The following is a 25,595-nucleotide window of genomic DNA, read 5'->3' as shown; positions in this document are numbered from 1 at the left end:
GTAGTTTAACTTTATTTAGTCTGAAATCAATCGATAATCTGACAAGCTGAATGCATTACTATTCAGAAAAAACACATTTTTTATTGATCAGAGAAACCACTTGTACATTTCTTGTAAACTTGAGAACTCAAATCCAGAAAGGAGCTTTTTAAAACACCAGACTTACATTCTACTGAGAAAAAAAAAATGTCCACCAGCAGCCCAACAGGAGCACTTTTCACATCTGCCCTTGAAATTCAGGAGAGCTTATTCTGGGGATTGGGCCCTCAAAAATTTACAGAGAAATAAAAGTCCTTCTTTCATATGGAATCACAGAATAATTTAGGTTGGAAAAGACCTCTAAGATCATCGAGTCCAACCATTAAACAAACACTGCCAAATCCATCACTAAACCATGTCCCTAAGTGCCCATGTTTACAGATCTTCCAAGTATCTCCAGGGATGGTGACTCAACCCCTTTCCTGAGAAGACTCTTCCAATGGCAGACAATTCTTCTAGAGCAGGAAGTTCTCCTAATACCCAATCTAAACCTCTCCTGGTGCCACTTGAGGCCATTTCCTCTTTTCCTGATACTTTTTACTCAGGAGAAGAGACCAACCCCCACCCCACTACAACTTGCTTTTAGAGAGCAACAAGGTCACCTCTGAGCCTTCTCTTCTCCAGAACAATTCCAGTTCCCTCAGATATTCCTCATAAGACTTCAGCTCCAGACCTTTCATCAGTTTTGTTGCCCTTCCCTGGGCATTCTCCAGCACCTCAATGTCCTTCTTGTAGAAAGAATTCGGGGAATCAAATTCTTTTCTTGGCATATAGTTTGCCTATGGAAGTCATGTACTAGTATTAATGGGAACTCAGCATATTTAGCATATCTTCAAACCAAGATTATACATAAAATAGTATTTTCTTCTAGGATGCAAAATGCTAAAATATTTTTCCTGCAGCATTCTGATACATGTCTCTCATTTTTCCTCCTTTAGCCACTGTTTATGTATCAGCCCGACTCGATCATTAAAAATCACCCATGGTCTTTTCTCACACTAAGGTTTTCACTTCCAAGCTCTGATAACACCTGCCTTGATGCTCTTCAAAGACACCTCCCTGAAAGCAGATCAAAGTAGATCCAAAATAGGAAGAGCTGGAAATAAAGAAACAAGGAATACTGCTCCTTCTGCTGCCATTGTGTGTAAGTTGTGTGTAGGTTGTTGTGTATATTCAAACATAATTTCCCACATAATTTGTTACATCAGTTCAATCCCTCACATGATTGCATGTGTAAAAGGCAGAGTATTCAACAGTACCAGTTCAAGAGAAAGTCTGCAGGAAGGAAACATCATTTTTTCCTGTCTACAAAAATGTCAGTACGTACTCTGAAATCCAATGCTGGTACATTTTTTTAACCTAAACTCTGAAGGTGATTTTCTTTTCTACACCAAGGCAGACACAACTTTCTTGTGCCTTGATTTTTTAATTTCAAAAATTAATGACTAAGTTAAAGTGCCATATTTGTACTGACAAAATTTTGTCATAAAACAAAGAATCACATTATTTACAATCAAAGAAATTACTAAAGAAATTACTACATTATCAATGTCTTGATAATTGTCCCAAAACAATTATCTTAAAGTAAACTAATTGAAAAAAAATTTAAAATTAACAGAAAAATATTAAAGAGAAAAAAGGGACTTCACAAATTATGCATAGGAACAAAGTTTCACATATTGCAGCTAAATTGTATGAAGCAAATACTTCTTCTTGAGAAAATGTTATTGCTGTCTGTTGCTAAAAACTGTGAGTAGATATCCTCAAATCCAAATGGTTGAGAATTTTTAAGCCATTCTCTTTTTATTTTATTAATACATGGAGGAAGTAATATAAAAGGTTTATGGAAGTTGAGAGCATTTCAGCTTCTTGGTATTAGAAATCATCCATTCTCCTATCTCGACCTCTAGGTGGCATAAAAGAACCTAAACTAAGCAGATTTTCCTCATTTTTCAGGCAATGTTATGCCCTCCCAATCAGACTCCACAAGTCACCAGTTACAACATCACAAAACACACATCTATTAACCTATACTAAATAGAATGTCAAAATAAGTACTAAAGTAACAGCTACTGTAGCTAGATAGCTCAATTTTACTGCTTTTAATAGTGTATTGAGAGATAAATAATTAATTTATTCTCCACAGTACCTCTAATTTCCTTTTATCTTCAGCTTATAATAAAAAGTACAATCGGTTTACTAGAAATAAAGTTAATGTTCACATTTAGCTTAATATAAGGATTACTACAGCATTCAAAATACATACCATAAAAGCAAATTTGTCATCATACTCCACCAGAAAAAAAAATAGTAATGAGCAAAATACATCCATTACTTCATCTTATTTTAGACTACAGCGTGTAGAAAATTAAAGGGTCAGTGAAATCACAACCAGTCAATATTTACTGCAGAAGTAACTAGAAATGCTGCTTTTTTACTTAAGGTAAGTAGCTGTTGGTATGAAGATCAGCATGTTCTATGTGATGCTATGTGACCAGAGAGAATTTTTATATTATCAGCCTAATATGCACAGCACATGAAGGACCCCAGCAGCCCTCAGCCTCTGCACACAAGAGTGGCACCACAAAAGCATTTTGCTCCAGTTAAGGCACTATGCCATTAGACACCAGAGAATTTATTTTCTTGTACAAAAAACCAATCGCGCAATTGTACGCTTGCCCTTCTATCAATGTTGCCATCAATTCCCTTTATTTCCTGCATTAGCCCAATCATTCACACTCACATCTGAGGAACACTCTGAGCAAAAATAACCAAAAGTAACCTTCCCCTCCTAACCTGCTCCAGTTCTCTGCCTGCAATTACCCAGTCTGGACTTTCCACACTATCATTCAATAACATTCCATCTGAAAATATTTGACTCTTCCACCACTGAACAAGAAGGTATGTGTAAAATTTGTTAAAGCATTATGTAGAAGATCATTTGCACCAACATGTGACAAACAGAGCATTGCATCACACGCCCACAGTTAAACAGGAAAGGAATTTTTCTCACCTGGCATAGAAATCTTTTGGTGGAACAACCTCCTGAAAGAACTGTAGCTGGTACAGATAAAGTCCAATCAAGTGTCCCGCACTGAATATAGCCATTAATACACACAGACAGCTGAATATCAGCGGATCAAATGCTTGGCAACAGGACCACCATGTGCACAGGCCCAAGAACACAAAGAAATACACAGCTGAGGTCAAAGATGGCACCATCATACCTGTAAAAATAAAAACACAGAGTGTTGGAGAAGTACAGAAAATACCAGCATTTGTTAAAAATTAAATTTGACAAGATGTATATAAAAAAATTTGATCCCATTAGTTTTCTGGTAATTATTACAATTAGCTCTAAAGATTGCTATTAACTTTGAGACTAGAAGGATCTTTGTTTTATTTTATTTGTTCAATTCACTTATGCCATATCTCAGCACTTAGAACACAATCATTCTCCAGGCTTTCCTCTGAGATGGAATTTTTTTCTATGTAAAGATGTTTCATAAAGCATGGAGAAAAACCGTGGAATGGCTGCAAGGGCAGCTAATACTGCCTGAGACCACCAGTGTATGACTTTTGAGTACAAGGTGCTAAAGTGGCATGATGGATGAACAGTAAAAAGCCTTCTCATACAGATATTGAATTACCTTGACATAGTTGAACAAAACAGACCCTGATTCATATATTGAAATGAAAAGCTTTACATCAAATCTACAGAATAATCAGTAAATGTTTGATTTAAAAGAAATTGTTAACTCCTAGAAATGTGTAATTTACATATGACAAAGACTCTGCTGTCACACACATGTATATTGTTTTTGTTTCAGCACATGTAGCTGAGTATGCCACTTCAGAAAATGTCCAGCTGGTGAAGGGGACTCAGTGCTCTGCTGGGAGCCTGCAAAAATAAGTTAGGAAGCAGGGAAGATATTCATGTCTAAGAGTGGCTACTTCTATGAGAAAATGATGTAAGAGCTTGCAGCCAACACAGCAGCCCAGTGGATTCTCTGAAGCAACAGTGCTGGAGCTAGCAGGAGTCCCTGCCTAAATTTATTTTTAGGCTTTTTAACTAGTAAATGTCTAGGAGTCACCTTCCTCAGGACAGACCTGCAGGCTCCTGGTGCCCCACAGCTCCAGTGTGCCTGCTGGCCCTGCCCCTCACCAGGTGCTGGTTTGAGATGTCTTTTGGGAGCAGCACTCCCAGGGATGGTCCTGAGCTGAGCTGAGTCCAGGCATTGTAAGGACTGAAATCCACAGTTATATGCCTGAGGTTCACCATCACATCTTTCTCATAATATTTTAAGTTTTCACCTATTGTGCTGTAAAACTTCACCCAGAAATTTCTGCCTCAAGCCTGCAACTATTTCTTTTTTTCTTACAAAGAGACACTTTGTCTTTATTCCAACACTTTTGGAATAAAGATAATGAGAATACATGATATCCTAAAATAAGTTATTTATTATGGCCAACTACTCTGGCTGTGAAAAATACAAAATTTATTTCTGGTCTGAAATTACCTGGTTTACCATTTAACTGTTGGCTCCTATTATCAATTCTACTAGATGAGATACGTTAAAAAATGGAAGCACTTTGTATCTTTGTCAGTTCTTTCGGGTTGCAGTCAAGTCACTCTTCATCTTTTTGGCATGGTGAGTAGGGAAGTATTTAACTTATAAAGCTCAAGGTCTCTCTCTGGAGTACAGGCTTCTCAGACCTCAAGTACTTTTTGTAACTCTACTCTGAACACCTCCCACTTCTTGGCTTGTGTTGGAGCTCCACAGGCAAGATGCCCATCACCATTCAGGAGAAACTGCCCCCTGCCACTGCTGCGCAATCCTTTTGCTTCCCCTTGAACATGAATGATGTTCACCTATGTAGAGTGGCATCAGGCTTTTTGATTTTGTTTATTTGGGTTTTTTTTAATGATATCTCTCTTCCCTGGTGTCAGGTCCTATGGTAGCCCACATATTTTTTATCTTTTTAGATGTATTACTTTCCATTTGGCTACATGTAAGGCTGTTCAGCACTCTTGCCTTAATGAAAGAACCTGCCTTACTAAAACAGCCACATCTCCAATCTCATCATTCAGTATCAAACTTTTTTTGTACTGTTGTTTTACACTTCATATACTGACAACTCATATGTTAAGTTGTAACATTTATATGAATCCCTCCATTCAAATATGTGAGTTGGCAGGTAAATGCTAATCTACAATTCCATGATCTAATTTTGAATTTAGTCACAACCTATAGTAATTTTGTATGCTTCTTTCATCTTCTGATTATGTGGTACTAAATCAAATGTCTTATAAAAAGGTAGGCTATATAACGTCAAAACAACTACTCTTACCAACTAAATAAAAAAAACAAGAGGAAGTCTGCTTATCACTCTTTTTACACACTACATGGTCAAACAAACAACTTTTTTTTTAAAGGCTATGTGAATACAGTTCTTTTTTACACTTAGAAGGGATGAAACCAAATCTATGAATTCACTTTAATGTAAATACATATGTGTGTATATGTATATATATACACACATGTATGTATTTACATTACACACACACAATAAATATAGTCATCTATAATATGCCCCCCCCATTCACCATTTGGTTATAACAGCAACTGTGAAAATCATAAATGGAATGACAGGGCCACACAGTATCAGCACAAAAAAATTAAGCAACTCAGCATATTCCTATACTTGCCAAAGAGTTAATTTAATAAAATCAGCAGCAATTTCTTTTCCCTTAAAAATTTCCATTGTTACTCCCGCAGGTGCCAAAGTGCTGAAAACTCATTCGTTAAATGCAGAACCTAAAGGGCTCCTGAGGAAATTTTTCAAATACACCAACCTGCTGAACCAAGTAAAATTGTAACAACAACTTTTCCAGTGGTGATTATCATATTGCCAATAAACTCCCTCAGTTTGGATGCTAGGAAGGCAATTCTACGCAGCAGTTTTAATTTCATGGTCTCCTCAAATTCTGCTTCTCCACAGTCGTCGTCATCCAGATCTTCTTCATACATCAAAGCATCATCTGGCTCTAATTTTTCTCTTACAGCCTAAAGGAGAAGGAAGGAATGAAAAATAGAAAACATAGAGAGAGAGACACACACATACAAAAAGGAATTTGAATTAAACCCCACGCATATATATATTATTAACAATGAAGTCTTCTTACAATCTTTGACTATGCCAAGTAGTGAGACATAAGAAAGACATACTAAAGCTCTAAAGCTAGAGATGTACATTGATGGTTCCCACTTCAGAATTGTCTCAAAATAAAAGGTTGTTAAAGGTGGTCTCTGGGAAAGGCTGCACAACAGGCTGCTTGCTTATTTAGACATGAAATTTGGTTTGATTAGTTCAGCATTCTTAGAAAGATAAGTATCTTGCTATCCAATATGTTTTAAACTCCTCTTTGCCTCAAAGGTTTCAGTTATAAGCTCCAAAAACTGTAATCCCTGGGTTGATATTGCTCAATGGGTCTCACTTTCCAAACTCATATTTCATCAACTCTTTCTCTAGAGGCAAAACCTAGAATGGAGCAAGTAGGAGTGATCTGGAACAGGGCAACAAGGGTTGAAATGAATGGACAGATAACTCATTGGTGACTAAAGGGCAGTTTGGGAGAGAAAAAAAAGACTAAGCAGAGGCTTGGGCAGAGAATGAGAATTGTGGAGATCAACTGATGCTGAAAGAAAAGGTGAAAATGTGAGCAAGAGAGACATAGTGAAATCTTGAGTGATCTACAACAATTTAGCAGGGGTTATGAGACCAGTGACTTAGAACTACACAATGGAAAAAAAGAAAAAAAGGAAACGTGGAAAGGCCCTTCATACTTGAGTAGTTTGTTAGGATTTGGCAGTGGTTGTCACCATCAAGTCTCCATCGTATCTTGGAGACCAGGAGACATACACAACTATTGAGTGATGCAGACTAAATCATCAACCCACAGTGAGAACCTGCAGGATTAGCAAGAGGCCCACACAAAGATACAATTTATGGAAAAATTAGTCATTCATGGAAATGTAGGGGCATATTAAAAAAAAAAGTAAAAAAAAAAAAGTAAGAGTTTTGAGCTAGGTTCTCATTTGGTGTAATATAGAATAGCTTTTTTGGCAGTAATTTAGACGTGTATTAGCTAACACTAGTTCTGGCCAAACCATATCTCTGTGTGTGAAATTAAAAAAGAGAGATTATTAGTATTTTTTCATCAGAATAGCAGTTTTATATGTATTGGTGACCTTTGGCAGAAAAAATTCCACACTGACAGATAAGATTGCAGTAGGAACAGATGAAGTCTCAGCCTACTTAACCAAGTTCTTCTGTACCATTGCGCGAATTCCCAAAAGAACAAAATTCCCTGTAGATGGCTTCACTCCTTCATTTCACCTCTAAGATTGTTGCCAGCTTTCTCTGCTTACTTCAGAGCATTAACATTGTTGTGAATGCTCAGGAAAACAAACAAGCAAGTAAACAAACAAACCCCTAAACAAACCTGCTTGTTCTAAAGAATCAATTTCATAGACAACAAAATATGTAATAAATACAGAGGGCTAATCTGGGAAATCTACATTTCCTTTTCAAGCCATGCAGCACAAAGAGGCATTCTGTGTGTCCATCACTGCTGCTCATATCTGAGCTCTTATCACAAGGATAGGAAACATTAAATATTCAGAAAGAATGCTGACGGTAGCCACAGCAATATTTTCTGCCCTAACTTCCGCCAGAGCTGTTTCAGTGAGAAAGTTAAACAGAGGGCAAACGTTATGATCCTTTTTGATTGTGTCACAAATGCTAGATTAATGTGTGCTTCATCTACTCCTTTTGAGTCCAATCCTGCTTCTCCTGGTCTGGTTCTAGTGCTCTGTGCCTTGAGCTTAACCAGTGAACATTGAAACCTTCAATAGCATCCATATCCCAAAGAAAAAGAATGAGTGAGACTGATGGACATTTAAAGGTTTTGAAATGGCACACTTCCTAAACATAGATTTGTGTGAAGGAGACCTTTGTTTCTTCATCTTGTGCCTTCAGTTTGATGAAGACAATACACATTAAGACATACACTCACTTTAAAAGTATATAGGAATCAAAATAAATAAATTATTTCATGGAAGGCTATCAGTATTCATCTGTCTTTGAATACTATGTTAAATGTAAAGACAGGATTCATGTATTTATTACAGCTTAAAATTGCTGATTGCTATGAATTATGCATAGGCAAGAACAAGAAATAAAAGTCTGAAGAGTCACAAAAGATGATAATAAAATATTCTGCAAACAAGCAGAAAATGTTTTTGTGGGGAAAATTAAAATAATCAAAATATTTTTAAGTATAAATTGGAGGAAAACACACAAAACCTTCAAACAATAAAATAAAAAGGAGGACACAGAAGTAAGGAAACCACACAAAACATCCCAATGAAAGGTGGAACTTGATATACTTTTCTGTCTCTTATCCCTACCTGCCTTCCTAACCTCAGGTGCCAAATGTCCAAATTCACACCTCAAAATCTCCTCAAAACAGATCTTTGGATTTTATGTCATAATTAGGAGCATAATTTTTTAGCTTTACCAGGCTATTTAATCTTGCTTCATTAATCTAAAGAACACTTAGGCTACTTTTTGCCTTGAGAGTTAAGCATTAATAATCTAGTCCTGACACGTATGACACAGCACACCCAGGGAGAAGCAGTAGGGCAGAGGATATTTCAATGGACCAGGATATAACTGAAGCTGAGAAGGAGATGATGGTCTGAAGTTTCCATGGACTGAGGCTTATACACTTTAGGCATAGCTAAAAGCTTCAGTGTCCATGAGTTACCAAATAAGTTAACGTTCCTTGGTTTTTAGCTTTTATTTAGATATGAAAATATGAATTCCAAACTCAGCAAGAAAATTAAGACATCACAAACATTCATAGGAAATGCAGAACAACCTACTTCTGGTGTTACTGAGGTCATCGGATGTTGGAAAGAAAACTTCAGCATTCTGAACCTCAGGAAATACCAAACTGATTTTCCAAGTTTTCCCTCTAAAATTGCAAAAGTCTGTTGGGAGTTGGAGTTCTTCAACTGCTCTCCTCAGTTTAAGACAAGCTGGCAAATGGGATCTTCAACAACAACCATAATATGGAGTCCCAGAAACTTTTTCAGAGCAGAAACATGTTGGTTTGCAGCTTTTCAGGGCAGCCAGAATTATCAATGATACGGCTGTGCAAGAATTGCCTCATTTCTTCATGACACAGTTGATGGTTATGTCAGCAAAAATGATGACAGTTAAACAGTTCTAGGTTTGATTTTACTGTCTTTTTAAAAAAAAACCCAAACATACCTGTTTTTAATTCAGTATCCGGGATGAAAGGCCATGTTCCTTTGCTGAAGTAGATGGAAGGCCATTTTCCAGTGTATGTCAAAAAGACAAGCTTTGGATTCCCTACTCTCATATTCACTGCCCTCTAACTGGATCATCTGGGCTGGCTTTCCATTTTCTCACATTGAGCACTTCCAATTGCAGAAGGCAAGCAAACAGTGAACAGTTCTCACATCCAACATGGTGATAATGTGCCTGTTGTTTTAACACTTTCTGATGATTAAAAAGCCATACAAGTGCGCGCTCATCACAGAACACCATTACTTCAGTCAGACTGCTTTGCAAAGCTCTTTTTTACTATGTGGATTAGTCTAAAGCTACAAACCCATGCTACATAGGCTACAGTTAGAAAAATACTTTTACTTCCATAATAAATTACCTATTATGCAATTACAGGATCCCTGTGGATGCTGATTAAATCAAATAAACTTCCCCATTCAAGGAGTATAGAGCATTTGTGAAGCCATAAACATGTGTTTCCATGACCCTTGCTCTGTAGAGCAGGGCCCCAGGACTTTTTATAAACAAACTAAACGCAGTTTAGGTTTTTTAGCAATCATGTGGAAGTCCCCAGAGTATTTATTGTACAACACTTTTTTAAACTGCCAAACTGAGATAGAGAACAGGCAAGGAAACAGTACAGCTCCTGTGGCAGCTATGGCAGCTGCTCTTGTGGCCAGGCCAGAATGTCCATTAGCTGCTTTGGGGGTTGCTTTTTCAACATCCAACTTTTAAATGTTTCATCTGGTACAGTATAAACACTACTGCACAGAGATATCTTCTAGTCCCAGAGATGCATTTACTAACAGGAAGCCTTAACTCTAACCTTAACCCCATTTTTGCTTCAGAGCACTCCTTGCTTTGTACTTACTTTTAATAGTATTGTGTCTGTACACACAAATTTGCTCATTTATTGACTTTCAATTCTAGAGGGGATACAAATGAAACTCTTCAAAAAAATTCAAATACTGACAGCAAGAAAATTTAATTAGCCAGAATTATTACAACTAAGGTGATACAAGTCCCCTAACTCCCATCCCACTGAATACATTGCATTAATTATTGGGACCTCTCAAGCATGCACTGCTAAACTCACAAGAGTAAGTTCCTGTGGTGGTTCAGGTGCTTCTTCATTCTTCTTGGCTCATAAATGTTGTACAAATAGCCTCTTTTCAGTATTTTGACACTCCCAGCCAGTACCAGGAAATAGAGAAGAGTGGGAATGTTACATTCCCACTCTTTACATTTTTGTAGCGGTAGCATTCCCGACCTCAGCACAGACTTCTAACCCCTGCTGCTGATAGCCACACCAGATTCTCTCAAAGGGGCTGGATTGTCTTCATGCTGTCTAATAGTTTGTGTGCCCTGGGACTCACAGTCACATCATCCTGCTGACACTCTCACTATAAAAGCGTGATTCTCTCAAGATATCACCACCTAGAACTACTTTACTTCTAATCAGAGATTTTTATTCCATGTCTGTGATAGAGTAACACAGATATGATTTATTACACATCTATGTCTGTCAAAACCATAAGGCCCAGGTTTCTGAACTTCCCATTTCAAAAAACTCCTGTAATGAACAGCTTGGTTTAGGAATTATCTGAGAAAAGCTATTTGATTCAATTTTACCAGCAGAACAACAGAAATAGGCTCTCTCCTCTCACACTTAGTTCAATTGCCTCTGTAGTCACTTAGCTACTGCATTCAACCTATCATAACATGACTGAATTCCTACTAATAAGTTTGCTCTAAAAATCTTCTTTCCCCTTTAAAAAAGATCTTCAACATTTATCTTCAAATATAAGATAGTTGCAGCAGTAGGAAGAATTAATTACTTATGTGCTTAGAAGCATCACATATGTAAGTGAATATAGAAAAAATAATCAAAATAACACAATATTCCTTAGACAGACCCAGCTGTGAGCAAAAAAGCTAAAAAAGAAATTGAACTGCTACTTCTTTTACCATCAAAGGAACTGCAAGCCCTTAATGTGATATAAATGACTGTAGTTTCAACCTGTGGTCAATACTAAACCATGTTAACACAATCATTTATTGAATTTTCAATTTTGCAAGAAAGTGTAGAACTGCACTGTTCTGAAAGCATCACCATGTCAGAGGTGGATGTCTTTGCTTTTCCTGCCACAGAATAGATTCAAACATTTCCACATAAATTATTCCCACATGTCACTGAAATTGATTCCTACAGAGATGGGGCTGCTTAGCAAAAGTATCTTTAAGGTCATCTTGTGTGAGGTACATGGGATCTACAGAAAGACAGGGGGGGACACCAGGCTACCCAAACATGGGGAGGGCATGGAGAGGAGGCTGTGGGCTGCAAGCTGGGATACAAAAAGGAAACTGTGTGACTTCAGGGCAAGGCCCTGCTAAACGAGCTGAACTAATCAAGTGTGGGACTGCAGTGAACATTTTGGATGGTGTGATATTACTGAGATAGATGCATCTTGGAATTTAAAGAGTTTATTTTAATAATTTATATTACTCAGCTGAATCACTGAAAAGAAAACAATAAATTATCTTTAAGTCATATAGATCTTACTGAAAAATTTTATCACTGGTACATCTTAAGTGTGCTAAAGCTTGGGTTCAAGGCTCACACAGAAAGACAGATGTAGATTAGAAATAACTTTCTGATATCAGAATAAATTTCTGTGTGTTTGCAGTAATAAATGCCATACATACACCTCCACAGTAAAATCTCCTGTGGGAAAGAGTAACTCAAAAAAAAGGATCAGCTATTTACTAGAAGCACATAAGGACAGAAGCATTTAGCAAGTCAAAGAAAATTCAAAATCAATTAATAAAGACAAGCACTGTTCTGAATCAGGATAACAGGAAGGCAACTCATCAAATCCTGTATACAATAGATATTGTACTGAGAGAACCAGAGATTATTTCACTTCCCAAAGTACCCATTGCACCTGAGCAAACACTGAGTGATTTCAGCACACAGATCACTGGGCCAATATTAAAATACAGTTTCACATCTTGACTTCAGAAGCTTGTCAGGCATGGAAGCCAAATGCAAAAGAGAGGAAAACTCACAGGCAGAGTTTAGTGGTTCGGCCTGAGACAATTAAACACTTCTTTTTTAGTGAAAAGGAAATAGGAAGAGTTGGATTATGACTACAAGGCACAATGCAGTTAACTGAGCTAGAGCAGATATGCACAGCACCTAAATGGAGTAATTCCTGGCCCAAGAAATACACCTACTGTACCAGTATGCATCTTGCTAAGAAGGAGAATAAATACCCAACCATGGTGCTGTGGTTATTTGCAAACCAGAGTGACTTGGATACTTCTCCAGTACCATCCTGAAGAACCTCAGACTACTGGGATGAATAGGAGAATGTGATGTCTAATCTCCAAGAGGATCCAAAGTCACTCGTCTTCTGTCTTTCAGAGCAACCTTTAGAGAAAGATGTGAGATTTTCTCCCAATCAGAGAGATTAATTCTTGAGAAGGAAACATTATTTTGAAGCAAAAGAGCAGAAGAACTAAAAAGGTTATAAGGTAGCTATGAGTATATGTGCAATATAAATCAGATGTTTTCTAACCACCAGAAAAGCAAAATTACAGAACAGGGTCATTTCTGAAACAATGGGATGAAGGAAAACTGCCCTGTTTTCAAGATGGTTCTTTCTACCTTCCAGAGGGAATTGTGTGATACAGCTGTCTGCAGTAACAGCAGACTGAATTCTGTGAGTCAAGAGATTCCTTCTCCTGCTGTGTTATTCATCACTTAGGCCATCGAAATGCACTGTATTCCAGGATTTTAATCTCTTTGTTAATAAATCTGTATCTCAAAATTTGGAAGGGAGAACTGTGAGTAACTGTGAGTGAAGAGCTGCCACAAGAAGAATTGCACCCCCAGAACGGGACAGGTGCACACCGAAGTTTCCTGCCCAGCAGGCTGACAGCCTTTGGTAACACACTGCACTATGTAACATCATGTAGCTGCAGCCTGCTGTAGTATAATTACATATTTGTGTTAAGACTTATCCAAAGACATGTGCATCAAACCAAGGAGCTAATGTAACTTGTAAACTTTTGACCCTTGTTAAGATGAGATGCATTAGAATTGTTACTGAGGGAGGCAGCTGTGTAAGGTCTGGCAAACTTCACCACTACAAACATCACAAGCAAAGAGATAAGGGAACCTCATCTACTCTTAAAACGGCAGAAAAAAAAGTTTAAAATCCTGTTTATACCATGTTCAAAGCACACAAAGACCAAGTGGGTTTGACCAGTTCTCCAGAGGTCAGAATCAGAGAAACATTAATAACCAATTAGAAAGAATAAGCTAGTGCTGTGCTTAATATGAGCAACAAGAAGAAAAAAGATGAAAAATAAGAGGCATCATCAGGAAGCTCAAAGAAGCCCAAACATTCCAACCCTCTCTAAGAAGCTCTTTTTCCATCATATTTCCTACAAAAGCAATAATTTTCTATCTCAGAGGAGAAGCAAATATTGAAAGAAGAGTTGCATATGGAAAGAAGATGTTTGCATATGGAAAGAAGAAGAGAAATCAGGGCCAAAGCATCCCATATCAATGACCACTAGTCAAGTCAGGTGAATGTTTGATACTGGTAAAATCTAATTAAATTAAGACACAAACACAAAGCAATAAATCATCTAAGGAGAAATATATCCATCACAGGCTTCAAGAAAAATGGGATGGTCCTGTAGACAGGGTCATGGGCACCACTGTAAATTGCTTAAGGCAGGTTACACCTGAGGGCAAAAAAAATGCAACTCCAAAGACTGGGACATCAGACCTTTCTCAGAGCTGTTCAGTTCACTCGTGCAGGACTTTCAGGTAGGTGATATGCTGGCAGAATTGCTTAATCCTAAAATCTCTGAACCTGATAATCAATATCATAATATTATCATTTAAATCAACGGTAAGACCTTGCCTGAAATGCTGAGGAACTGATAATCTCTGCATCTCAAAAGAATATTGCAGAACTATAGTTTGTTCAGAAAAAAAAAAGTAATTAAAATGACAGAAGAAATTTAAAAATAACCCAGAGATTGCTTAGCCTTTAAAGGTCAAATATAGAAGATAGTAAATACATTTGATTTCCCTTACACCATCTCACTCTAATTTATTACATGTAATACAAGGGACCTTCCATAAAATTAAATAGTGTTAAACTCAAAATAAAATCAAAGAGCACTTATTAACTTGTGAAAGTCCTTGCTTCATGATACCACTGAAGCCCAGAAATTAATGAGATTTTATAAGAGTCTGGGTAATTATATGTTTAACAAGATTATCCAGAGCAGCTATAATTATAAACAACCTCTTTTGGAAGGGATTTGAAACCACATGCTTTAGGATTAAAGTCATTCTCACACGAGGAGAGACCAGGATAAACTGTAACATTGCAAGAGGGTATTTTCTTATTTGCTGTTGTCCTTATCCAGCAGGTACCAGCTACTTTCAGGATAAGGACACTGGTCTAAAAGTGTCATTCCAATGCTAGAAAGTCCTTGGACAAGGCAAGGGACATGGGCAGTTCTCAGAGTCTGTCTGTTCTGTTGTGTTTGGAATTTACTGCAGTTACACTTGGGGACCTGGAGCAAGTGAGAGTTCTCAATGCATTACATGTTCAATGCATGTGGAAGACAAACAGCCTGTCACTGTTTAGATGGACAAAGCTGGGGAACATTTTAGTGCTTCTGTGTGCCCAGGGACACAGGAGTTGAGAGACAGATGAAGTAATAGACTTGAAGACACCAAGTTCGTGGCCAAAGTGAGAACCATGATGGTCCTTCTGATCCCAGCCCAGTATATTTTGACTCCAGGCCAAGCTCTCCTCACATTCTTCTCAAACTTTAGTTGATTAAAAAAAAACAACTCTATTTCCTTTTTTTGCCTTTTTTTTTTCTTTTTTGAGATCCCAAACAAATATCTGACTGCTGCAGAAAAGAAGGTGGGTGGTAGCTTTGGGATCAACCTTACTTATGAGACAAAGTAAGGACCTAATGGTCCTATTTGCTTTCTAGGACATCATGCACAAGAAATGAGCTTCAATGGGCAAGGCAGCAAGTGCTTTACGAGGCAGCTGCATTGAAGACTACAACAGGTTTTTTTCAAGATCAACACCTCTTCTAAAGTTTAAATTGTGCAATTGCAGAAGGGTTTTCCTTCCTGTCACTGTCACTTAAAACATCAAGCAATTCAACCACAGTCTCAAGAAAAGGCTACTTCCTTTCTAATACCGATCAGACTGTATATATTGTATTTGCATTTTGGCCCATAAACCACCATCTGCTCCAAATCAAAAATGTCGTGCTTTCAGCTGTGTTGGGAGTTAACTGTTGTTTCTTATTTTCTTCCACCTTTCACACCTTGTGACTGGCATTGTGCTTGTCGGCATCTGCAACCCGGGCCTGTCTCCAGCTGAATTCACCTGCTTTAAATTTTCTGGGCCCTAATAAAAAGGGCCTGCAGACACGTTTGCTCCAAGTGTGCAACCATTTAGGGGTGGTAATGAGTTGGACTGCAGCCTGGTATCTGGCAGACCTTCCTACTCCATGACTCACTGTTAATTAAAACCACACTCTTTGCTTATTCCTGGGACAGCATTACTTACAAATAATTGAGAGTCTCGCGGCCTTAGAGCCTCCTCCCTCAGCTCTGTTCTGTAGAATAAACTTTTCTGATGGAGATCTGTTTCCCTTAAAGTCAGATACAGTGTAATGGAGAAAGACATCCATTTTTCAACAAATCCTTGTTGTTCTTTATTTGGATTCTGATACTTTTTCTTGTTTTGAATCGCATCTCAATCCAAAAGCAATCTGATCCATCATGGCTGGTTTCTCAAGGCTACTGCCATGCCAAAATACAGCTGCTCAACTGGTGGCATTTTTACAACACACCCATATATCAACAGAAATGTGATGGGCTCACACAGTCCTTTGAAAAGGTTAACTATAGCAGTATTAAACCAATTATTTAACAGGTTTTCCTAGAAAGAAATGATGGAAGGAGCAAATAGATTAACCTTTCTTTTTTAATTAAGCCTACTTTGACAGTATTTCACTCTCCTACAAAGCAAAGAGTTTTGGGAATCATTCAATGTAAATAATTTAATGCAAGAAGGTAAAGCTGCAAGACACTGCTTTGGCTTGGAAGTACTTGATTTATAGAACCATCTGTGGCTAGGTCTATCTATCACCCTCAAAAGTTACCTCTCTAAAGGTTCTGCTAAGGCTGTTTAAATCAGCTGATGCAATCTTAACCAAATCTCCTACCACAAATTTCTGAGGGCTGGTGGCAGGAACTCTCAGCAGCAGCTCTTCCACTCTAGAATTACCTACAAGACTGGTCTAACAAACCCAGGACTATTTCCCTTGGAGGTACAATACCAAGCTCAGCATTTCTTCTGAAGTGTCTTTTTGTAGGACAGTTGCTGCTGCAACTCAGTTTGTGTTTTCCAATTCAGTGGAGTTACAGCCCCAGTAATGGGCTGCACCAACACAGAACTACAGCCATCAGTCAGCTCAGGCAGAATTCAAAGAACTGGTCACTTACTAAGTCTTCCCTTTTCCAGTGTACTCTACCAAGAAAGAATTGAAAATTATGTGAAACCCACACAGTTTGGACTCATTTTAGACTATGCCAACATTCTCCCAAATTCAGACGCCCAGTGGCCTGATCTGCATATGCATTAGGTTCCTTTCAGTCAGTCCTGCCAAATACATATTCCTTGCAGATTCAGCTGCTTCTGCCTCCTCCTCCTCCTAACTAGCAGAAATGATTCCAGGATGTTATGTGCAGACACCTAGAAAGAGAAAACTGAAGTTTGGAAAAACATTTTTAATAGGTATTTGATTTTCCACTCTCCATTTCACTCAATCTTTAAAAAGCTACCAGATTACTCTGATGCAAATTCATCATTTTGGCTGTGAAGGGCAGAATTCCTTAAAGTATTTGGGATCCCCTCACATAAGAGAAAATATTATCCCCTTTTTTAAAAAAATGCCTGTGATAGAGCTTTGGGTGTCACTAAATCTAAACACAGCTGCTGTGTTCACTAAATATTCTGCAATACATGCAGTTTACAGAGCATAAATAATATTCACTGGGTTTTGATGTGAAGAAGAAAAACATATTTACACATATTTTTATTTGCCCAGTATTCAGGTTTCTCTGCAGTCAGAGTTTTCTTCTCTCCCTCCTTCTTCCCTTATGGAATACTCTTGCCTTGGCATTGAGGTAGCCAGTCCAGGACCAGCCTGATATAAAGCTACACTCTGTGCTATGCAATTAGGGCTTGTTAGCTCAGTTTTTCTCTTGCACTGGAGGGAAATAGCTATTGAACCCAGCCTGGAAACCAGCACCCATCCTCCCCAAGACACTGACCTCGCTTTGACCCAGACCCCAGTCTCAGGCTCACCTCTGAACCAAAGAAAAAGTGAATATCTAAACATCATCATCTTGTTTCAGAGGAACCAAACTATACCCATCTTTCTTTTGAGTTTCTGCCATTGGATTAGTCCCGTTTTGTGCTTGTGAATACTTTCTCTTAAGAAGATCAAGAGCAACAAAGAAGTCTGTTGGAGCTCACTTTGAGAAAATAAAACTCATTTAAGAGGAGAGCTGAACACAAACCATGCTAATAAGCCACACTTCTTTCCTTTTCTGGGTATAGCCCAGGGTTCTAGCCTGCTGCAAAATCCATTTTGCACAGCTTCAACGATAAAGCAGATTTAAAGCTGATAAAACCATGTTCCAGGAGACACAAAGCTTTGCAAACGCACATCAAACCAAACCCTACATATCCTCCAATGTGCAGTTAAAAAGCTGCAACCTTCAGGCAATCCTCAGCTGCCAGGAGAGCCCATAAGAATTCCAACTGCAACTGAGTATAAAGCACAGTCCTGATATTGATCTCTCATGTGCTAGAAACTTGACCAGCTTCTGGCATTGCCACAATCCAGACAACCTGGCAACATGCAGAGGGCCTCTTTTTACTCTATATAGTGGCACCAAAATGGGCAACTGATCCCCCTAAATATTTCACTCACTTCAAAGTTCAGTTTCTATTTGAAATGAGCAAGTTGAAATGATCTCCCCTAAAAATGGTGTTTTGAGAGTAAAGAAAAAACATTCCGCCCATATGTAAAAGAAGACAGAAAATGAGCCTCAAGCCATGCTAGACAGTCTGATAAAAAACATGTTAAGATTAGTCGTAGGAATTTCTCTGCACCCTGGCCTGAATTCCCACTGTGGCTTTTTATATTACAAAATTGTTTTCCTCTTTCTGTGGATTTTTCTGCATTCGGTATCTCTGCTACTCTTCTCCCCACTAGTAAAAGACACAGAAAACACATCAACACTTCCAGCCAAGCCATTCCCCAAATCATTCTCAATCTCACTCAGTATGACCAAAGTTTTAGATAACTCCCTTCCCTGAATTTAAGACACAGTCTCTCTTCCATTCTTTAAGAGTAATTTCTGATAATCACTCAGATGCTGCTGTTATACTTGAATAAGAAATTTGGAAATAGGAATGTTATCTAAGAAACTGAGTACTGTATGTAGCAGAACAACTTTGTCAGATTTAACCAGCAGCTCTGGTGAAGAACAACTTGTGATGGACTGTCATGATTGTTTTTTAACTCAACATTATTTAAAAAATCCTGCATATCTATGACTTTTCATATTCTGCTTTGTTTTCTTAACATATTAACTTTAGATTTTTCCACTTTTAAACCAATCATTTCATTTCCTGAAAGAAAGCTTACTACTTAACATAGCCAGGGCTCATGAAACCATTTCAGAACACAGGAATGTCAAAGCTCACTAAAAGCCATGCAGATAGAAATGTGTATTTGATACCATCTCCTCATTTTCAAACTGCATGTTGCACTGTGCTGCATCCTCGGTTACCGGCTTCTGGAACACGTTGCGGCAGATGAGCCATATTGTCAGGCTAGCAATGAACATCCCAATATCTGGTACAAACAGTCTGATCACGTTCCCAGCATCTGCTCCTTTCACACTGTATGGGATGAGAAAAAAACAACAGAAAAAGAAACGTTTGTTATTTCTAACTGGCATTTTTAACTGGAACAGAAAGTAAGCTCAAGACAAGGAAAAAACCCCGAACCGTCAGTAATAACAAATCTTTGCAATATGGGAAATATAAAGATGACTGAGGAACTCCAGACAGACAGATATTTTTGCCCTCCAGAAGTACAGAATAAGTGATTATTTGTTGGGAGCTTGCACCCTCTTATTTTAGTGATACTTAGCATTTTGATTAACCTAATTCTGAATCAATTTTTTGAGAGCAATACAGGAATAACCTCCAAATTCAACAAGAAAGATTTCAGCTGAGTACCTAGGAAATCCATCTGTATGAAGCACAATCGTTTTACCAGCATTCCTTGCAAAGACAACACTATCCAGGTCCACCAAAGATGAGGATATCCACCCTTAAGCAAGCCCTAATCCTTCTTCCAGGCACACAGAGAAATAACCAGAAAGTGTTTAATATTTTGACATGTTTTATTATGTTTACTGTTAATACATTTTATTCAACAGACTACTTGAATACTTTTTGGGGTATTTAAGTACAAATATTTAAATACTAATTAATGTGCTCAATTCCTGCCAAAGAAGCCTTTCTTCTGCTCCGAAAGGTTTGTAAGGCATCATTTTAATGTAGGAAAAAAACTGCACTGTTTCATTGCACAGATTTAATTGCTTATACTAGGAAATACAACTTTCTGAATTTGGATGTGGTGTCTGAATTTGGTTCACTGTTAAAAAGGAGAGCCTGGATTTAGGTTTAGTGGCACAACAAAGTTTTTATTAAGCTGTTGAATGCACATATTAAACTCTCAATTATTAATGAGAGGATATAATAATAATTAATTGAAAGTGTGAAGTTAAGGCATTTTAAATATGCAGCTCCAATTTAGTTTTTTATAGGGCTTTCTGTCTGTAATCAGTTCTGAGGACAGGTGAGGCATCTGTATAGTTCCTTGGGCACGGGTGAGTGCACTAGGTCTTCACAGCCTGAACTGGTAGAAAACCTAACAGGTTGTTTTACAGACACAAAGAAAGAGTTCATCTCTGGACTTTCTTCACCACAGCTTTGAAGCCTAAAATAAACTTTGTGAAGGAGTTACCTGCAACTGCTGTGATTAAATGCAGGCCTGGAGTATCAAAAAACTCTCTAATGTGATTACAATACAACCACTGTCAAGAACTGTGTGGGTCTGCTCATACACCCACGATCAAATCCAACATTTCCATCACTGCTGCTCTGCTGACCCAGCTTTTCCACTGATGTGTATCTTGCAAAATAACACATGCTCAAAGTGGGAATAAGGTAAGTGATCAGAAAGCTGGCTTTAATGTTTGTTTCAACAGCTTAACCCTGAATGGTCATGTATTGTACGGCAGCTAAGTAGCCTGAAAATATTTTTCTAATAGCTTTCAGTTGTCCTGAAACAGAGAAAAAAAAAACTAATTGAAAGGTTTGCAAAAGAGTTAGATGGCAAAATCCTTGCTGGACTGCTTGCTTGCTTCTTGCGCCACTGGTCCCAGGACAGCATGCTGCAGAGTCAACTGGCTTATGAGAGCATGGCCACTGCAGCTAACATTACAGAAAGTCCAGGCTTGACATGAACCCCCCATTCTTTTTGCGGTACAGTGGCCCCTAATGTCACTGAAGATTAGCCCAGGCTGCACCTTGGCAGAAAGAGGTAAGAAGTACATGTTTAAGGAATCTTTTTCCCAACAACAGTGTACACGGGTTTCATAATAATGTTAATGAACTTTTTTCAATAATCCTGATGATTGTGATGCCTAAAGAGGCTGACCTGGAACAGAGGCTAGGCAGAGTTAAAGGAATAAAGTAGGTATTTATGAAAAGGCCTACTAGGGATAGGATACACATCGGGCAGTCCAAGAGCCCGGCCGAGGCTCTGCCCAAGACAGACCCAAGATGGACCCAAGATGGACGTAAGGTGGATGATCAGTCACTAATTTAGACACTTTTATACATTTTGGTCAATTTACATATTGGGGCCGATTATCCAATTACAGCTTCAGGTTATGAAGTCCCTTTGTCCCAGATTGCTTTCCTCAATTCACTGTTGTTTGTACTTCTTGAGCCTAAAGCTGCAGTGGTGTCCTTGGTTGTCAGGCTGGAAAAGGATTGTTCTGTTTAACTACCCTGTGAAGAGAACTTGCTAACACTTTATATGAAGTTCAGAGTCACACACTAAGTCAGTAAAGAATCTAAAATATATGAAAGCTAAAATTTAAGGCATCACCTCTGTAAGTGATTTTTTTTTCTTTACACGGATCTGGATTATTAATTAATTGAAAATCAAAAATTAATTTTCCATCACTTCTGAAGTCCTTCAGATTCAACCACTCACATGTCTACAAATTAAAAAGTGGCAGCCTTCAAGTACCAGCGCTTCTTAGTTGCACCAGGCTCTCCTTCCTCACATTGTACTCCCATGGAGCCATGCTGGGTATTCCTTTGCATATCCCGCTCCCCAGACCGAGGGAAGACCCCTGCGGGAGCCCTGCCCCTGGTGCAGCTCACATTTCTTTCCAAACCAAGTGCTTCTGATCTTTCAAAATAAATCATTTAGTGTGCTGTTGTGAGAGATGTAACGCACAGCTCAGGCTAGCAACAGAGAGCCTGAACAGTGATACCTAACCATGGGGTGGGGAAAAATTCTGCACATGAATAGTTTATTCAGCAAAACCAGTTGCAAATGTATGCTGTCCCCACTTCCCCATGAAAAGGAAAACAAATTGACCTCGGTGTGATAATTAAAAAGGAAACAAAAGATCACTTGAAAGTAGAGAAATGTATATTCTCCTGTAAAGCAGAATAATAAACTGCTTCATTCAACCCCAAGTAATTTGCTCCCCACTTTTTCACAGCAAAAGCTAAAACAAAAATCAGTTATTCCCACTTGTTATCTCTGGCAATACAAAAAAGAATGGCAAATACTGCCATCATTCCACAAACATTTCTCACTTTATTTGCGCATTCACACATGGTCATATTTTGCATTTGATAACAGTCTATACATTGTGCTCTTTCCCCCAAAAGAGGCTTTTAAACTACCAAGTCAAACAGAAGAACAGGAAACCTATTCAGATCTCCTACAACAACAGCTTTTTTTTTAAATCCCTGCAAGAATCTCATGGTGTTCAATGAATTGGTCATAGCCTTTGATCTACAGCTGGTAAAGCATAATTTATTCACTTAAACTAAATCATTTACCTATAGGGCAGTTTTAGTTGTAATAGATACCAGTGACTGAAGCTTATAACTCAGCTAGAAACATATTCTGCAGTATAATTACAGTAAATGGCAGCTTTACTTTTTCCTTCTTTCTTACAGGATGCAGAAGAAAACAACATGGACACACACACAGACACATACATACAGACACAATGGATTAGGGCTTTGAAATGGTTTATTACTTTCCCTTGACCAAAGAAATCAAATTGCACACAATTTTTTAGAGAAGGGACTGCTACAGTTAGGGTTGCAAGAGTTCCTCTGTAACAAAAATAACTTTTGTAGGACAAAAGGAACTTCAATGACTTTTCTGTCACTATGTGAAACTGTTTTATCATATCAACAGGCTCATAATACGGCAGTTTCCTCATGAGACAGTGTGTTCCCCTGCTGATTTCAGCTGAATACTTTAAACTTACTACTTTACAAACTGTTCATCTATTTTCTGTGCATTTACAGAATTTTCCTAGGACAGTGTGACTCTGGTCAATTCCTGTATTTCTCTGCTGCTCAAGAAACTGAGCAAAAATTCCTGATTTATCTGCATTGAGGATAGCTGTGGACACACACATTAGAACCATTGTCTTACTTCATGTACACTTACTGGTAGTCAAACAAATGCCATCATAATGAAACATTACATTCTTGTTTGGAGCTGTAGAAATCAGCATTTCTGTTTTCTTAAAATAAAATTTTCACTTTTTGCCTTTCTAGAATAACTGTTAATCACAAATTAAAATCATTCAATTCCTACTGAATGTACAAAACTTTGGTAAACAATGAAGTGTTAATACTGCGAAACCTGGCCTGATGTCATTTCTTTAGAATGGCAGACACTCTAACTTCCTCTTTATTTCAGATTTACAGAATAAAACCAGAAAGGCAGCAGAACTATTAGAATTAGAACTGCAATTTTTTCAATTAAAAAAAAAATCAAAATCTACAGTAACACACATATGAGACACCATGCAAAATGTACTAAATAGTCCACATATAAAATGAATACCAACAGTCTTCAACTTTAAATATTTACTATTTTGTTGCAAAAAAAACCAAAAATGGGAAAGAACAACCAGTCTTTCTTAAAAAGAACTAAAATTAATTCAGCATCAGCAATGTGTCACAATGTTAAGCTGATATAAGACAATAAATAAGATAATGCGTCCAGATTAAAGAACTGTAAAAACCTTGATTTTATATTGGATACTGGGTAAACAAAGTATTTTAAAGGTTATTTTTTATTGCAGTGCTAAAAGTTAAAAAAAAAAGTCTTATTCATGCATACTACATCTTTCCATACATGCACACATCTTTCCTCTTGTCCCTTCAGGGGTTTTCTATAGCATCTTTACTTTCTAATTAATTTAATAAAACAAAAGAGGTAATACTGTATTAACATTTGGCATGTGATAAACTAAGGAAGAGATGCATAGATGCTAATAATTTCCATTCATCTGTTTGGTGACTGTGAAACATCTGATATTTCTAATTGGATCTAATATTTCAGGGTAATTAATGCACCTCTGTAGATGCTTACAGCTGGATTCCCATGGGCTCCGTCTGCAACTGTAATCATTTAGTTTGGAGGTAAAACAGACCCAAGAACCATAACCATGGACCCCTGGAAACATGGACTGGCAGTATTTCACAGGTGCTACGCAGTACCATGGATGATTCATTTGTTTATCATTAGTATCCCCTCTGATTCAAAAATAGTGGAAACTTTGAGGCTACCAAAGACTACTAACCAGATGGCCTTAGAGATGTGCCTGCTGATCCTTGCTGTTGGAAGAGGGTGTTGGGAATGGCTGCAGCTGGAAGCTAGTTAAAGAAGCTCCTTATCCTCTCTCAGTTTGAAATAAGGATGAAATGTTTGATCTGATATTTACTCTCCTGGGAAACTCCCGCTTTACTTATCTGAATCTAAGGATTGCAGACCCTATCTGAGCCACAGCACTTCAGTGAACACAGGATGTGCACAGTTTATATTCATGGTGCCATACTTGTCCCTGCTAGCTCAAAAGACAAGTCTTCTATGATGTTGGTTCACATGGCAACCTTGCCACCACGTTCAGGGCAAACTGGCACTGTGGGTTAGGTTTACAAGCTGCTGAGCATTGGCAGGTCTGCCCTTAGTTCTCTCCCTGCTCATCAACAAATTGAAAATAAATTATATCACAAAAAACAAAATACAAACTTTGAAATATTAACATCCAAAGTGCTGTGTATGCTCTCTCTCTCTCCTGCACTGCCTTAATATGATGGTCCTTTCAGTTCACGCAGAGCATGGCATGTGTTTTACCCAAAATACCTGAAGCTGCATTTTCAGAGAATATTGGTCGTGCAAAGTAAATGCGTGGGAGGAAGAGGGAAGCAAAAATGCATAGAAAACTACTTATAAAAATATTTAGCATGCATTGACCTACCCAACATACAAGTTCAAAGGGCTCCTGAAGTATTTGCAAAATCTAAATCACTGCTTACAAACTATGTCTGCACGGATTCAAAACCCAAAAGTACACTTTGCTTTTTCAGGAAAGATACCTTGCAATGAAGAACACACTCTGTATTGCAGAAGTGCTTAACCACGTATTAACCAAACATTTGCTTTCCAAACACCGCTATGCAGAGAGAGCGAGCAGCTATTTGAAACTAAATGTACACTGCCAAGATTTTGGTGCCTCGTTTCTTGCATAAAACATTCAACATTAAGAAATTATGGATATGTGCAACAAGTAAAACATTGGTTTGTGGTAATTCTTCTCTTTCTAAAGCACCTATTTTTTCTTTTTGTTCATTGATCTTCTAATAAAGGGCAAGCTCCAGCTTGCCCAGGGCAGCACATGGAAGATT

At 38.0% G+C, this 25,595-nt stretch overlaps 1 protein-coding gene across 4 annotated transcripts in view; it reads right to left on the bottom strand.

The window, feature by feature from the left end:
* The window catches only part of PIEZO2 (piezo type mechanosensitive ion channel component 2), a 286,587-nt gene that overhangs the window by 112,475 nt on the left and 148,517 nt on the right, over positions 1-25,595 (bottom strand). For all 4 annotated transcript variants that reach the window (XM_030967574.1, XM_030967591.1, XM_030967583.1 and 1 more), the window contains exons 5-7: positions 19,298-19,460; positions 5,897-6,107; positions 3,053-3,266 (exon numbers count right to left, since the gene is read on the bottom strand). In XM_030967574.1, coding sequence (XP_030823434.1) covers positions 3,053-3,266; positions 5,897-6,107; positions 19,298-19,460 — 588 coding nt within the window. The remainder of the gene's footprint in view (positions 1-3,052; positions 3,267-5,896; positions 6,108-19,297; positions 19,461-25,595) is intronic.

The sequence above is a fragment of the Camarhynchus parvulus genome, chromosome 2 (genome assembly GCF_901933205.1).
Source record: "Camarhynchus parvulus chromosome 2, STF_HiC, whole genome shotgun sequence".
In the NCBI taxonomy this organism is placed as follows: Eukaryota; Metazoa; Chordata; class Aves; order Passeriformes; family Thraupidae; genus Camarhynchus; species Camarhynchus parvulus.
Note: the sequence above shows the minus strand (reverse complement) of the source record. Positions and strands in the feature narration are given on the sequence as shown.